This window comes from Trichosurus vulpecula, chromosome 8 (assembly GCF_011100635.1).
Source record: "Trichosurus vulpecula isolate mTriVul1 chromosome 8, mTriVul1.pri, whole genome shotgun sequence".
Taxonomy (NCBI): Eukaryota; Metazoa; Chordata; class Mammalia; order Diprotodontia; family Phalangeridae; genus Trichosurus; species Trichosurus vulpecula.
In genome coordinates this window covers 204,319,408-204,336,633 of record NC_050580.1, presented here as the reverse complement: position 1 = coordinate 204,336,633, position 17,226 = coordinate 204,319,408, and the positions used below count along the sequence as shown (strand labels likewise).

Genomic DNA, 17,226 nt, shown 5'->3' with positions numbered 1-17,226 from the left:
CTCCCTGAAATCAGTGGACTCCAGGTTAAGAATCCTTCCCCGATAGTTGGACCTTTTTTATTTTTAAATTACCTGATAATTGACTATCTGGGGTCCCAGCCCAGTATGATGCAAGCTGCTTTTCACATTTATTCAATTAGCACTTATTAGGAACCCAAAGCTCTGGAGCAACGAAGACAAACAGGAAAGCGTTTACCTGACGTGTGATGGATACTTTGTATATACTTATTGTGTATATATTCTGTTCCTCCCCCCCCCACACACACATTTGGAGACTGCATATTTTTATTTTTCTTGACAAATACTTTTTTGGGGGGAAAGGATTCTTTCGGATGAACTTGATTAAATGCATTTTCAATTGTTTATGAGGAACAAATGCATAAGCAAGGAGCATTCTTCTCCATCTGCTAATTCCGTGCAGAAACAGCGAAGGAAATTAGGCTGTTTTCTCCTAGCCTTGCCCAGAAACCATCCACGCTGCTCTTTGCCGCAGCCCTCCCGGCCTCCACAACCATGGAGACCCGCCCCTCTCCCCCTCTGCTCCCCCGCCCCCCTGCCCCTCTGCTCCCCCGCCCCCCTCCTCCCCACAGGCTGGAGCGGAAGGATTCTGACGACCCTTTTAGTCATCCCACAATGCCTCTCGCCGCACGCGCGCGACCCAGAGGGAAGGTGCTGCTGCTTCACGCGCGCGTGCCTGTGCGTACCTCCTGGCAGTGCGCATGCGCCCAGGCCCAAGCTGGGCCCTAGCAACCGCCGCAGTGACAGTAGCAACGGAGCGGAATGGTGAGTAACCTCCGGGGTTTAGGGAGGCTAACCTTGGGTTGGGGGAGGCCGGGGGGCGGGGGCGGAGAAGTAGTGGTGAGGGGCGTAGAGGAACGCTTACTGCGAGGAGGGAGTCTAGGACGAAGAGGAGGAGGAGGGTCTGTTGGGGGGAGAGGGGCCTGGGGCGGATGGCCGCGGCTTGGGCTGGGGGCAGTGGGAGCCAAGGAGGAGAAGGGGCATGGAAGGGGGCATCCGGTGAAGGAGAGGTGGCGGGAGGAGAAGGGGAAGGGAACCCCTTGCATCAGAGGAATGCTCTTCACCAGAGAGGTGGGGAGCGCTCCAGCAACAGTGAACGTACGTACCTTGTTATCTCTAATTAACGGCGAGGATCGATCGTCTGTGGGCGGCAGTGCTGCCACCCCGACTCTGGTAGGTTTGCTAGCCGCCTGCATCTCTCTGAGCAGCTCTGCGAAGCCGCGATTTGCCTGTACCCGGGCAGGGACTGTCCAGAGGTAAATGCAGAGCTCCAGCTAGCCACTCTCCTGTTTATTTACAGCCCTGTTTCCCGAAAGGAAATAGGTATTGATAGGGTGGGAATCTTGCTTCCAGACTCTTCTGGCCAAGAGAAAATTTAGGACAGTAAGTGATCATCCTTCAGGACAGTTGTTTATGAAGAGTAGGTATGGTTCGTTGTTATCTTCTTGAAATTCTAGTGCTCGAATAGACAGCAATATGCCAAGGGGGAGAAGGGGTGGGTGGGTAGCAATGGGAAGGTATCCCACAACAAGAAGAGTGATTACTGCTCTTCTTTCCGTAAATGACCCTTCCTCTTCCCTATCCCTCTTGCATTTATCTGGTCAGAGCTAAGAACTAAAAAGGTTCTGGAGTTTAGTTCCAAAATCTAGCCAAAAAAAAATCTGGATTTAAGTAGTTCCTAGGGTGTGAGTCATGGAAGTTAATTAACAGGTTCAAGTATGCCTTTTGAACTAGTAGACAGACTCAAAGAGGAATCAGTGACTTCATGCTACTTTCTCTGTTTACTGAGCAGAGAATCCAGTAAAATTTTAGGTAGTCTGAAACCCCCTAGAGGTGCAAGACACTGTGTCCAGGGAGCAGAACTGAAGAAGACAACCGGCTACTGGTTTTACAAGCAGTAAAACCAGAAAATGAATGACTGAGAAGCACCTTGGCTTTGTGGATAGAGTACTGGCTGGGTCTCCAAGCCAGTATTCAAGTGCCTTGTGTGACCCTGGGCAAATCATTTAAGCTTTCATTGCCTCCGGCCAACTCTCTAAGGCTGTAAGTTGCAGAGGAAATGAATGTTAACCTACATTGGTAGAGTTTGAGGTGTGCTGGTAAATGTTTAACAACCAGCTTCTCCTCCCCTAAAAAAAATATACTTGCGTTAACATTTTCTCCATCACCATTCAGTCTAGACAATCAACAAAACAATAAATCAAGCCGGAGTTGTAGTTTGCTGATTTCCAAGGTATAAAAACTCAGTAAAAATTTTAGCAATCATCTGAGAGCAATTTAATCTGGCTCTAACACATCTCTGTCACTGAAAATTTAACATTTGGCTCTTTCTAAAAAGTTGGAGCTGACTAGCACTTGTAGGCAGCTAGATGTCCCAGTGGATAGAGTGCCCTGGAGTCTGGAGGTCCTGAGTTCAAATTTAACCTCAGAAACTTATTAGCCATGTGACTCTTGGGCAAGTCACATAACCCTGTTTTCTTCAGTTTCTTCATCTGTAAAATGAACTGGAGAAGGAAAGGCAAACCACTACAGTATCTTTCCCAAGAAAACCCCAAATAGGGTTACAAAGAGTCAGACACAACTAAACAACCAGTGCATCCAGATATCCTATACCAATGAAATCCCAAGTCCAATCCCATTCCATCCATGCGATCCACTGGTTGGAAGTGATAAAATACATGGGTAATGGATTTGTGGGGAAAAATACCAATAATGCTGTACAGATTTTTCCTGTTGTCTGTTGCCATTCTTTGTAGGTTTTTCTCTCTAAGGTGTAGGCGAAACTTTATTCACAGAAGTTGAGGGATATTCTCAGCCTTTTATTTGGTAGATGTGTCTCTGGTCAATTTGGGGGGGCAGTGACATGATATTAAAATAAATTTAAATTCTTTCCTGTCCTTTTTGAAGGAAGTAATTCCATGTTAATCTCATTCACTGTTAGAATGATACGTATTTTGACTTAAAAATGAAACAAAGTTTAACATCCATTCAGCAAATGTTGATTGAGCAACTAATATGTAAAGTATTAGGAGGATGCACTGCAAAATTGTTCCAAACTTTTTAAACAACATCGGTATTGAGATAAACTTACCCAAATACAATTTTGATTTGATTTTTAAGTATCAAATGATTACTACAAAGAGTTTTTACTTGGAAGGCAAAACTTGCCTGTACTTAAGTACAAACATGAAAGTTACTTAACATTTGTACACAGTATTGATTGAATTAAAATAAAAGTATATATCTTAGTAATAGTGACATGACATATGGGACTTATATATTAAATCTGAACCAATGGTAGCTTCAAGTTAATTTCAAATTCCCCTATCTTTCCAACTTCCTACTCCACTTCTCAAGCAACATGTGATTTTAGGGTTGAAAGGAACTTTAGATACCATCTAGTCACTCTTCCTCATTTTATAGGTGACTTCACATACTATGTGCCAGATACTGTGCTTATTAGGCCCTTGGGATACAAAGATGGTCCCTGTCCTCAAGCAGCTTACATTCTATCAGGGGAGACAGTATGTACATATACAATATATACAGAATAAATACAAAGTAAATGGTCCCTTGTTTTGTACCTCTCTGATGAACTAATGATGATTATGGTTTCTTAGCTATGTGCCCTATCTCCCTACAAAACCATAAACTAGACTACATACAAAGTAGTCCTTTAATAAATATTGAGTTGAATTAAAGTCTGGTCTAGGAAGGTTTTTCATTATTCTTCTGAGGCAGGCACTTTAGTTTTATTTAAGCTACTTGGTGGGTATTTCTGTGGTGAAATCTTAGGAATTGAAGACATTGTGGTAACAACCCATATGTGTCAGAGGAAAGACATAGAGGAAAGACTTTCCCCGGAGCAATCTAAAAGAATAGTCCTTGATGATTGCTAATGTGAGAGGGAACAGGGTGTGGTAGACAGTATGATGGACCTGGAGTTAGTAAATCTTGCTTCTCTGAGCCTTAACCTGTTTCTTCATTTGTAAAATGGGAGCAACACCTGTGCTGTCTACGTCACAGGGTTGTTGTGAGATCCAAATGAGATGCTATATAAAGTGATTTGATATATAAATGTAAGTTATTATTCTCAATTAAGAGTCAGGGTGTAGGCTTTGGGCTGGAGAATCAGCTTTAGAGTCAGACTGATCTGACTTTTTACATCTTAGCTGGATGACCACAGGCAAATCACTTAACCTTTCTGTGACCAAGGAAACTCTCTAAGTATTTGATCCAAGTAAACCATGGATGAGTTTCTGATCTGCACCAGTAGAGGCATTTCCTACACCAATGAAATAACAGAAAAAATTTGGGCCCCCCCAAAGTATAGATCAATTCAAAAGACATTTATTAAGTGCCTATAACATATAAAGCTCACTGCTTAAAGGGAGGTTTTCAGCAGGTGGGATCTGCCCGTGGCCCCTTGGTGTTTAACATTTTTATCAGTGCCTTGGATGGAGGCACAGATGGCATACTTAACTTTTGTGCATGTAACATAACTCTAAGAGGATTAGCTAACAAGAATAAGATAGGAGCCAATAAGATATTGGGAGACTAGGACACTGGGTTGAATCTAATAAGATGGAATGGAATAGGGATAAATGTAAAGCCCTGTACTTGGGTTCAAAAATCAACTTTACAAATAGAAGATAAGAAAATAAGAAGATAAGATGCCTAGTAACAATTTGTATGGAAAAGGTCTGAAAATCCAAGTGTACCACACACTCAGTATTAATCAACAGTGTGAAAACTAATTCACTCTTAGGCTGCTTTAAGAGAGAAATAATGTTTGGACCAGGGAAGACGATAGTCCCATTGTACCCTGCCCTGGTATAACAACAACTGTAGTATTGTGTTTAGTTCTGGGTACCACATTTTAGGAAGGACATTTGATAAGCTGTATCCTGAACAGGCCACCAGGATGGTGAGAGACTTAGAGATAGTTAGCCTGGGGAAAAAGCTGACTTAGATAGAAGCCTTCAAATATTTTAAGGACTGTCATGTAGAAAATGGATTAGATATATTCTGCTTGGCCCAAGAGGGCTGAATAATGAGTAAAAGTTGTGGAGAGACAGATTTCAGCTAGGAGTAAACAAAAAAAAATTGTAACAGAGCTGTCTAAAAGTAGGTTGGAGGTCTTCAGGTGTAAGGTTGATGACTACTTGTTGGGTATGTCATAGAGGGAATTTCAGATATGTGTTGAATTAGGTGACTTCTGTGGACCCTTATAACTCGGATTCTATGCTATAATGTTATTACGTAACATTAGCTCCTATATTACACTCAAGTATATGCTGACATTATTTATGATAAAGTTCTAGGCTAGTGCTGATTTAGGATCTTTTGGAATAATATAAACTGTGTAACTATCCCCTGTTGACTTTGGGAAAGGCCAGTTCATATATAAGAGAGTCACTTAATTGAAAAGAATGATTTTAAATATGACTTAAAATTATGGATATGTGTATGGGTGCTACATAGGAAAAATAGTGCATTTAGCATTTGTAGATAGGCAGATTATTCACGTAGTCAAATAAATGATTCAAAACATTTATTTACTCAAAAGCATTTATCAAATACCCATATTGTGTAGTATATGTAATATTTTAAAATTATATTTTTGTCTGGTTTTATTTTCTCATTGTCCATCTTCAAGATACAGAGAACAGAGGCGGTGTAAAATTTGGAGCTGGTCTGTTTAAAAACTGGGACAGCTAGGTGGCACACCAGATAGAGTACTGGACCTGAAGCCGGGAAGTCTCATCTTCTTGAATTAGAATCTGGCTTCAGAAACTTACCAGCTGTGTGACCCAGGGCAAGTCACTTAACCCTGTTTGCCTCAGTTTCTCATCTGTAAAAATGAACTACAAAAGGAAATGGCAAACCACTCTGGTATCTTTGCCAAGAAAACCCCAAATAAGGTCACAAAGAGTCAGAAACAACTGAACAACAACCATTTAAAAACATTTCATTTTTTAAATCAGTGGCTATCCACCATTTTTAAAGGTTAAGTAAACAGCTAAGCTTTCACTTTGGGGGTTTGTTCTTAAAACAAATTTCAATAAAAATCAGACCAAAATAAATCTATATCTGCCCTGCCATACATAAAATATGTGTCTTAAATACATGGTATCCAATAGCTTGTTCTTCTTTGGAAACTAGATGGGAATAGAATTTATGTGTATGATAATAGCCCTGAAATTACGATCTTTATTTTTTTTTTGCTACATCCTTAAGTTCAGCACCCCTAATTTTTCTATAGAAAATGTAAATACCTCATTATCAATGTATAATGCTAAAAGAAAAGTTAATATTTTTAATGGGATAAAAGGTTGATTAAAAATTATACCATAAATTAGCTAAGACAAAAAAAATACCAATAAAGCCACCTTACTTTAAAAAAAACTTTTTTTTTAGGCAAAAGCAACAACAATTAAAGAAGCCCTAGCCAGATGGGTAAGTATATGAGCTCTTTTAAATATTATATAATACATACTTTTTGACCACTAGAAATTTGGACCCTATAAATTAGTTAACTTTTAAGAATATAATTATTTGGCTATCCCAATTATATCTTCAGTAAGCATCCAAATCAATGAATTTCTAGAAAAAGCCATCTGTAATCATTGTCTCTCTTTTTCACCCCACCATTCACATCTCAACTCGTAATATCTGGTTTACAATCCTTCCTCTCAAATGAAATTACTGTCACCAAGGCTGCCAGTGATCAATTTGTCAAATCCATTGAACTTTTCTTGGTATTTATCACACTGATGATGACTATGTCGTCCTGTATACTTTCTCCTTTTTGTGTTTTTGTGACATTGATTCTCAGTTTTTTTCTGGATCATCATTCATTTTCCAGCCTTTGTGTGTGGGTATACCCTAGAGCTCTTTCCTACAATGTCATTTCTCACCATAGACTTCCTCTTAGTGAATTCATTGACTTTTATAGGTTCGGTTGTCATCTCTATATAGGTGACTTCCAGGTTTATTTGTCTAGCCCTTATCTGTCTACCAACCTCTAGTCCCACTTTACCAAATGCCTGCTGGACATATATATCAACCTAGATGGCCCATCAGCATCTCAAACACTTGTCCAAAACAGAATTTGTTATTTCTATCCCATAAACCACACCTCTTCCTAACTTCCTTATTTCTAATAAGGATAGCACTATCTAGTCACCCAGGTTCACAATTTTGGGGTCATTCTTTACCCTTTACTTCCCTTTCCTTCACCCTTTTATCCATTCAGTTACCAATTCTTCTCAATTCTATCTTCACACCAACTCTTATAGCCTTGTATTCGTTGTTTTTTCAGAATTTTAGGTCTTGGGGAAGACAGATTACACTGGATAAAATAACAAAATATTTCAATTCTTGTTTACTTTCTACAGCTCTTCACTAATTTTACTAATTTATTTAGTTACTTTTTATTCAGTTCTGTTTGGTTGCTATTCAGAGAAAATTCTTTATTATAAGTTTCTGATTTGTTATAATATGAGTATATAAATTATAATATTTCTAGTATCTACCTCTTGAGATTTTGGTAAAGGAAGGCACTTTGAGTACTTTGTGATTTAAATTGGACTTCTGGACAAGATGGCTGCCTGAACAGTGGTGGGAAACCCAGCTTCCACACTCCTATTCCAGCAAAAACTTAAAAATAGTATCAGATTGAATAGTAATCAAGAAATGCAGAGAATAAATATGAAGCAAAGCAGTCTTGGTATTTCAATACAAAGAAGTAAATAAATGACAGGGGAAAACTCATAACTGTAATCTAGCACTGAAAAGATACATTCTTTTTTTTCAAAAGAAAACAGTTTCAATAAAAGGGGAACCCGGAAGGTATTTAAAAGAAAATACAAAATTGACACATACTGGCTCTGTGACCACAGGAAACCCTCTAAGACTGTAATTTGCAGAGAATGTCTGTCTGCATTTGTAGGGAAGATTCTTCACTAAGAGCTTTCTCTGCCAAGGAAATTATTGGTCTAGTTTAAAAAAAATACAGGTCTGTGGACTTTTTGGAAGTCCATGAACTTGAGGTGGAAAGAATGGTAGTGGACACTTGCATGAGGATAAGAAGAATATAAATGATAGCATTGTGGGAATATCTACAGACCTACCATAAGTTCTTTATTTTTTGCTTCAGACCAATGGTTCTCTTTTCAACGCTTAGAGAGGAAACTTCTACCAAAGAAAATCTACAATTCTTTTTGCAGTGTAGAAAATCTATACTGCTCTTAGGTGCCTGGCTGACTAAGAAGGATCAAATAGTCCATGTGTGTTGGAGGATGGACTTGAACCACCAGGCTTTCTTGTCTCAGGTCAGCTAAATTCACTATACCGTGCTCACTGTCTTGATGTGGATCACAAAAGCTGACACAGAGGCAAGATATGCTTGTTATAGAAGGCTTCAACTATCTAGACATCTGCTGGAGATCTCTTTCTACTGAAAATACGGAGCCAGATAAATTCTTGACATGCTTTGATGATAATTTCATCTTTGAGAAAGCAGAAGTCTTCTAGCTAAAATGGCAGTGTTAAAAGTTGTAGAGAAGCCCAGGTCTTACATGTATACTCCAGCAAAGATATTAAAAAGGCACCAGGTCTAGTAATGCTCAAGACATTCAGAGAAAGAACAGTGAACTCCTTCATTCGGACTAGGACTGTACAAAAAGACAGCCAGAAGCCTGTGCACACTGCAAAACGATCTCCACCAGGGAAACTGTTCAAGTTTAGATCAGCAAGCTGGAAACAGAACACTAGTGGGCAATGTCAAGATCAAAGGCAGAGTTGAGGAGAAGGTTAAGGAAACTGAGTAGATGGAGGAGCTGGGAAGTTAGGGTGTTCGAATGAACATCAGCTTGTATTTTGAAGTCTCCTAGAATGAGGGGGATTTGGGGTAGAGTAAAAGACATGAGCCAGGCACTGAACTCATTGAGAAAGGAAGGATAAAATGTTCTGGGGTATTGGTCAATAATAATTACCAGAATATAGATTGGGTAATAAAGTTGGAATAAATGAACCCCAAAGGGAATACATTACTGAGTGATGATGGTAAAGGGAGAGTCTAGAAGTGGCCATCAGAAGAAGAAGTATTCTGGCTCCACCACCATGTTTGGTGAGTTGAGTATGAGTGAAAGTACAACTGAATCTGCAAAGGACATCAAGAGAAACAGTGTCATCAGGAGGGAACCACATCTCAATGAGTGCCAGATTATGGCAAGAGTAAGAAAGGAGACTTAGTTTGAAAGCCAGCTGGTAAATTATGGAGCAGACAGATCCAAGGACACTATGAAAGGGGCCAGCAGATATAGAATGGGCTGGGAGTTGAGTATTGGGTAGGTTGAGGGGTATGGAGATAGCGACAGAGATGAGGGAGTGAATTGCTAAGGTTGGGGAGGGGGTCAGTATCATGACTATGGAAAGAACAGGAAGGATGGGAGTATGTCAGCCACTGGGGAATGATTCCAGGCAGTGTGAAAGTGAAGTCTACTGAGGAAGGCAGACAATTAAGTGAGTAAACTCAAGGTCAATGATTTGTGTTGGCATAGGCCTCAACTGCCCTGACCTGCCAGGTTATGGGAGTTGGTTTGTCCAACACAGAAGCCCCAGGAAGTAGGACTTGTCTATTAAGGAAGCCTAGTGAGGAGGCTTCTCCCTTCCCCATCACCTCCATCTCAAAGCAGAGCTGACCACATTTTGCCTTTGAACTGGTCAGGAAACCTAATGAGAAAGAAGAAGATCTAAGTTTAAATCCCAACTCTACTACTTGGATAAATCACTTACTCTCTGACTCTCAGACTCAGCCCAAAAATTAATTCACAGAGGTGTTGAGGTTTCAAAGCAAAACATATTAAACATTTTAAAAAAGCACTTTGTGTGTCTGGGCAGTCCATCATACGAAGAAAATAGGATTATAAATGCAGAGCCAAAGGAGGTCTTCAAGGGCATCTAGTCCAGTCCCTTGTTACAATCAAGTGAGCACAAGAGAGGTTTAAATGACTTGCCCAAAGTGACGGGTGGGAATTTAAGCTATGACTTCTGACTCCAAATCCAGCATGTACCGTGTTTATTCCCAAGCTGCTGCTCTAGCTCAGTGATAGAGATGAAGCTTCTACAGCTTTTATTTTTTTATTCCTACTTTAGATTGAACTGAGGGTAGAAAAAAGGAAGAAGAGATGCCAAAGAAAACAGCTGATATTAGAAGTCTGGAATCCGGAATGTAAAAGAAGCTTTTAGGAGGACCAGAACATCTTCCTAGAAAAGTGTTTAAAAATAGATGGAATTTAGAAGCTTTGACAATCCTAGACATGAAACATCTTCTATTCTTCTTCTCCATTTGGTAGTGGTGTACCAATGAATTACCTGATTTGGTTATGTCGCAGAAGTGCATAAGTTCAGTATTTATTTAATGAAAACATTCATTGGGAAAGCATAATAATTGCTACTGGGCTTTCTTATTTCCTTAGAAGTTATTACCCTGTTTTGCTTAAATGTTCCAATATTACTCTTCCCACCTTTTTTCATTACAGGAAGAAAAATCAGGTCAGAAGCCAGCAGAAGCCAAAGAGGTAAAACTTTATGCCCAGATTCCCCCTGTAGAGAAGATGGATGCATCCTTGTCCATGCTTGCTAATTGCGAGTAAGTTCTGGAAAGAAAATTATTTTGTCTTGCCAGTTCTTCTAGAATTGTCGATTTCCTTTTCTAACTTTTTTTAAACAGCACTTTAAGAAAGATATTTTTTTTTTCTCTGCACCTTATGTATGTTGTTTCTGCACGTAATTTATCCTCTTATAGAATCAAACACAGAAAGAGACTACTACTGATTTAGGAGTTTCTAGGGTCAGTAATAGAGTGATATCCAAAGATATCACTTCATTGTATATTTCTTCATTGTATCTGATTATCATCAGCATGGAGAACATGGAGGGACCAGAAAGACTGCTTCCCTACTACAAAGTCTGTACATTACCTCTTTCCCAGACAAAGTTATGAGCCCTATACTGTATTTAGCCTGCTAAAAGCTGGATCCATCTCATAGCTGTTCTTTGGTTCTACATTAAAATCAATTAGAATGAATTAAGATACCATGAACCAATTTTATCAACATTTTGATTCCCTTGTATTGTAACTGTGTCATATGTTTACCCAGCATTTTAACCTACAATGACTTTCACATAGAGCTTGGAGATCAGCATTGTATGGTATCTTATTATATAATACTCTTCATGACTCTGTCACATAGCATTTGGATAAGATTAGTGTAATGAGAATTGCTTTGGGGTGGAAGGAAAACTAACCTAATTCTAGAAAATTAAATGTGAAAAATCATTTCTGACCAGTTTTGGTGGGGAGGACTAGACCTATGATTTCATTGATAGAGGGAGTCCCCATTAAGGTGGGTCCCTCTACCATTGCAGGTCAGTCCCTGTTTTGGGAATTATAATTTTAGAGAGGTATCAGGGGCACACAGCAAGTAGGTGTCAGAGGGACTTGAGCCTGTGTCTCCTGGACTCAAGAGATGGCTTTCTAACCACTATACCATGTTGTCTTGACCAATTCTGATCCACATTCACGTTTAATTATTCTCAAGAACCATCTTTTCAACTGTAATATGAGGTCATTTGGCTAGATAGCTCTAGGGTTCCATCCAGCTCTAAATTCTGTTCTGTTTCCTAAATCCTCTGAATCAGCACTTTAGCATGGGGTGTGGGACAAGCTACATTAGATTTAGGAGTCAAAGACCGGAGTTCTAGCTCTGGCTTCTGTTGCTGGCCCTGTGACTTTGAGCAAATGACTTACCTTATAGGGCTCAGATTGCTCATTTGTAAAATGCAGCTAATGACTTATACTACAATAACTATATTTTTTATTTCTGAAGTTCTTTAAGCATTTTTTTTGAGTCTGCACAGAGAGGAGATTTTTATTAGATTATGTACCAGGAAAGACAGCAAGTTTCTATTGTAGATCCTAAGAAGTGAGAAAGCTGATTTATGAGGGAGTAAAATGGCCAAATGATGGTGGTCCATTTGGACCCGTTTTATGCATTGATGCCATCCTAGATTCAAGGTGTCCTAAAGGTCATAGCGCAGTATTAAGTTTTACTATTTTAAAACTGCACTGAGATTCTTGGGACGTCCTGAATCTAGTCACACTAACAGAGAGCGAGTACATGACAAGGTGGAGGCAGCACCATTTAATACTAGACTTAGAATCAAGAAGATGTGGGTTTGAATTTCACCACAGACACTTGCTAACTTTGTGACTCAGAGCAAGTCACTTAATGTTTCTGGGCCTTAGTTTCCTCATTTGTAAAATGTGGAGGTTCGACTTCATGATGTTTAAGTCATCCCTTCCATGCTAGATCTCTGCTCCTATAAAACATGAATGTTCTTCATTGAGGCAGCTGTAGTAGCATGGTAGGAATATTGGCCTAAGATCCATGAGGTCTGAGTTCCAGTTCTGAGGGCCTTGAGTTTTACAGCAGCTTTCCTTAGCACAGTCCAGTGAAGCAGGTGGTACAAGGGTTGTCATTTGAGAATACTTGGTAGAGAGATGGAGTGCCCTGAACATGGTCACACTGGTAAGGCTGGCATTTATGAAGGACTTACTATGGGTGCACCCTTTGCTAAGAACCAGGGCTACAGACACAAGCAGAAAGGTAGTCACTCCCCTTGGGAAGCCTGCACTCTAATGAGGAAGATAACACACAAGAGGGAGTTGAGGATGAGGTGCCCTTAGAGGAAGTATGGTGTCAAAGTCAGGAAAGTCAGAAGCAGAGTCAGGTGAGGAATAAGGGTTGGCCACCTGGGCCCTACCCCAAAATGGAGGCCCCTGGAAGGAATTCACCCATGGGAAAAGGGAGTTGGCATAGTGGAGGGATGTTCTAGGGTGAGAAGACTGCAGGAATGGAGGGATATTCCAGGGTAAGGTGTCCCCAGGTGCCTAGGGAAGTAAATGGAGGAGCCAAAATTAGAACCCAGATGTCCTGGCTTCCATTTCAGGACCCTTTCCACTACACTATATTGCCTTTCAACTATAAATCATCTAATAGAACCCCTCAGCTTGCAGATGGGGAAACCAGGACCCATTTGTTTCACAGAATTGTGAAGATCCAATGAGGTAGTTGTAGTGTTTTCACTTTGTAACCATAAAGCCCTACTTAAAGTGAGAACACCGTGTTGTGAAGCAATCCTCTTCAGTGTTGTTAATTATGGTACTCAGACATTCTCTTTCTTAATGGTACACATCCTATCAGAGGAGCCATCTCCATGACAAAAAACTTTAGGGCTTTTAGCCCAGGATCAGAGTACTTGGAAATGGGCTTGGAAAAGAATTGTCATTTATCTGTAGGGCTTCATTCATGTGCTGACAAGTAAGCTATCCCTCTCCAGAAGTTAAGAGTCACCAGCCATATTCACAGCATATTGGGTTGTCTACTTCTGGGAGTTCTCTTTAGGTAACTAGAAAACATATGAAATTACCAAGAATTTATATTTTTCCAAAAATCATTTTAAAATTACTTTAAGGCAGCAAGAGAAGTCAAGAATTACCCTTAAACACCAAGTTTAGACTGACGTTCTAAACCTTAAAGTAGTACATATAAATGTGAGGGCACCTAGAGGGTGCAGTGGATAGAGCACTGGTCCTGGAATCAGAAAGATCTGAGTTCAAATTCGGCCTCAGACACTTACTAGCCTTGTGACCCTGGGCAAGTCACTTAACCTCTATTTGCCTCAATTCCTCATCTGTAAAATGGGGATACACTGGAGAAGGAAATAGTAAACAACTCAATATCTTTGCCAAGAAAACCCTACAGACATTGTCCAGGGGGTCGCTTAGAGTCAGACATGACCAAATGTTTGAACAGCAACTATATAAATGTGAGCCGTTATCATTATTCTCATTATGAAGGTTTAAGGGATTTGGATATGAGACTTTGATTTAAGATCTAGCCAAGCACATAAAGAATCATGGCATTCTTGTTGTGATGAGTGTTCAGGAATTTTGCTATGACATTTTTGATGTTCCAATTAATTTGTTTTTATTCTCTCTAAGGAAGCTTTCGCTGTCTACAAACTGCATTGAAAAAATTGCCAATCTGAATGGTTTAAGTAAGTAATCTATCAGTTATTTGAATTTTCTAGCTGTTTGAAATAAGCTTTCCAAAGTTTGATGACAATTTGATGATGATGATATCTACAAATAATTGTCATATAAAAGAAAAGCCCAAATATCTCAGATCTCATTATCATAAGAGAACTAAAGAGACAACTATTAAAATCTTAAATTTGACACAACAAAAATACAGGGATTTTGTATGTTTCCTACATTCAGATGAGCTAGACAGTGTTGGAACACAGGTAGGTCTGAGTTCAGATATAATTTAGTGTTTACTTGATTTTGAGGTGTGATTACTAATTATTAGAGCGTACAGTTGAAATGGTGGGATCTGCTCTTATTTTTTGCAGACTTAGTAAACATTTGAGACATTTCATTTCTGTGCCTTGAGCAAATCACATAACTTGTGACCATCAGGTTCCTCATCTGTAAAATGAGGTCAAGATTTGGACTAGATGGCCTCTAAGGTCCCTTCCAAACTCTGAGTCTATAATCCTATGAAAATGGACATAATGATTAGTTGTATAGTTGCTTCCCTTTGTTACAGAAGACAGTGTACTTTTTATCCTAGGATCCTAGAATGTAGAGCTGAAAGGGATCTTCAAAACATATAGTCCAGTCATCTCAATGCACATGGTCTTTTGGGTTTTTGTTTTTAAATTTAAAGATTGTTTGGCGGCATTTGCTTGCAATAGTTTCTGATGAATGATCATCCACATGCACTTTTACAACTCCTTTCTGTACATTTGAAAGGCAATATTTTGGGGCTAGGTGTGCATACTATGGGGTTATTGGAACAGTGATAGCCCCTAACTAGCCCCAAGGGGAACTGAGCTTGCAACATTGGTCCCCTTAACACTGTGTTCTAAATCAGGGGAATTCACACTATAATCTAAACAAAAAACTCTTTGTAGTGCTGAGTTCTAAAAAATAACCCTTGTCTGCAGCTTGTTTTTCCCCACCAAAATAATGGAACCCAAAGGTGCAGTCATTGGGAGCTGCTGTGAAAAGTTAGTTCATTGTCTCTAAGAGTAGCCACTTTACGTGGCATCAGAAAGTACTGGAAAAATTTGCAATGCCATATATTAAAACACTTAATAATTATTTGGTGTTAATACAACTATAAAATGTTTTATTCCTTAACAGTAAATCCGGAAGGATATTTTTAGCCTGCCATCACTATTTTCTCATATATTTTTTCAAATATAATTTATCAAAGCTTTCATTCTCTTTGATAAGCTTATATATTAATATTAATTAAAACTCTAATTTGATTTTTAAAACAGCATATCTCTATGGAGAAGCTTCAATAGCATTATATGATTGATTCCTATAAATGATGATGATTTAATTTATATTTTTATAATACCCTATATTTATATAGAACTTAAAAAGTCAAAGCTTTTTGCATAGAATAACTCACTGATTCTTATAATCTGAGCATAAATGCACTGAGGATTGATTATAAGGTTCCAGGGAACAAGCATATTTAAACTAAATTGTGATAATAAGAATATGCAAAATTATATAAGCTTTAATTCAAAGTAATGATACTTACTCCTGAGAAGAGATGTTCAGTTACTTGCCTATAATCCTTTTTTAACATCATTGAAAGTTTAGATTTTTTAAAAAGACAAAATGAAGTTAATTATTTTATTTTTATTGTGTCTGTCTTCATGCTATGAAAGGCTTGACATATGGCTTCTTAGATTCAGTGACAGCATCCCTTCAGCTGTTACTTGATTGCTTTCTACAGACAATGATTGAACATCCTTATCAGGAAGCAGTTGGAAGTCAGTCATGCCTATAGGTAATCATTGCTTTAATGAGATTCTGTTGTGGTGTAAAATTACAATTCTGACATTTATTTTTTGTGGTAGAGCCATCAGTGTTATTTCCTGCTAGGACAGTCAGCTTCATTAATTCCCAAATTGATAGATTAATAGAAATCCCCCTCAGGGACTTTAGAGGTTATTTGGCCCAGTGTAATATTAATTAAGGCGGGACCTTTTTTGCTGTTTTCTCTTGGAATGCTAAAGTAATCAAATGCCTTTGATTAAGCCTTACTAGGTGCTAAACCCCAGGCCCACACCCTTTTGCCGATTAGGTGTGAATCCTTTGGGCCCTGAACAGAATATAAAAACTCAAAGGTTAGCCTTTTGTCTGGGGCTCTCACTCATGGAGGAGTGTTGATGTAGAGACTCTGGACAGCTGTCGTTAAGAGCCTCCAGGCTTGTGAACCCAGATGTTGATGCTTTCCGGTAACTATGAATTGTGATTTGGTCTGTTTATATTGTATATTTTTGTAATTTGTTTGTATTTGCTCCGAAGTTCAGGTTGCTGGCTTTTCCTCCTGAACTAAGTGAATGATATTTGTATGTTGAATTAAAGTAAGATTGTTAACCCCTTAACGTTACTTTCCTTAGTAAAGCAGATCACAAGAACCTGTGTTAGCAGCTTTTTGTGTGCTGGTTGTTGGTTTTAACACAGCCATAGTAGCTGCTAGCTGTATTGTTGCTACACCCAGTCCCTTAATTTTACAGTTGAGAAAGCTAAGGCCTAGATTGGGAAAGCCCAAAGTCACACAGCTAGCCAGTGGCAAAGCTTGGGACTAGAATTCAAGTTCCCTTCTCCTAGTTCAGTATTCTTTCTATTACAACAAACTCCCTTGAGCCTTTTTTTGACAAACTTGTTTAACTGCAAGCAGGTGCCCAGAGCCTCCCAGATTGGGAGGAATAAGCTGTAGAGTTGGGAAATAAATTCTAGAGAAGGAGAGCTTATGAAAAGAACTGTACTTAGTGACCCCAACACTTGGGACAGATGCAATTGTAAGTTTGTGAGGAATCTCAGGTTTAGGTAATCATTTTAAATTTCTAAGTGTATATAAAAAGCTGGCATTTTAAACCATAGCTATAGGAGGGCTTATTAACATGGGATCTTCAAATGAAAAGATGAGAGACTTCAGAACATAAGGCCCCAAGGCAGGACACCAAAAATGTTAGAATGAGCCCTCATGAAAGTAGACTCTAGGATGCCATGGAGGAAACATAGTGGGCTCAAATAGTCCATAG

The 17,226-nt window shown here is 39.1% G+C and overlaps 1 protein-coding gene across 1 annotated transcript in view; it reads left to right on the top strand.

The window, feature by feature from the left end:
• Positions 1-661: 661 nt before the first annotated feature.
• Positions 662-17,226, top strand: part of DNAL1 (dynein axonemal light chain 1) — a 33,863-nt gene continuing 17,298 nt past the window's right edge. The window contains exons 1-4 of the mRNA XM_036735758.1: positions 662-783; positions 6,439-6,477; positions 10,566-10,675; positions 14,093-14,148. Coding sequence (XP_036591653.1) covers positions 781-783; positions 6,439-6,477; positions 10,566-10,675; positions 14,093-14,148 — 208 coding nt within the window. The 5' untranslated portion in view covers positions 662-780. The remainder of the gene's footprint in view (positions 784-6,438; positions 6,478-10,565; positions 10,676-14,092; positions 14,149-17,226) is intronic.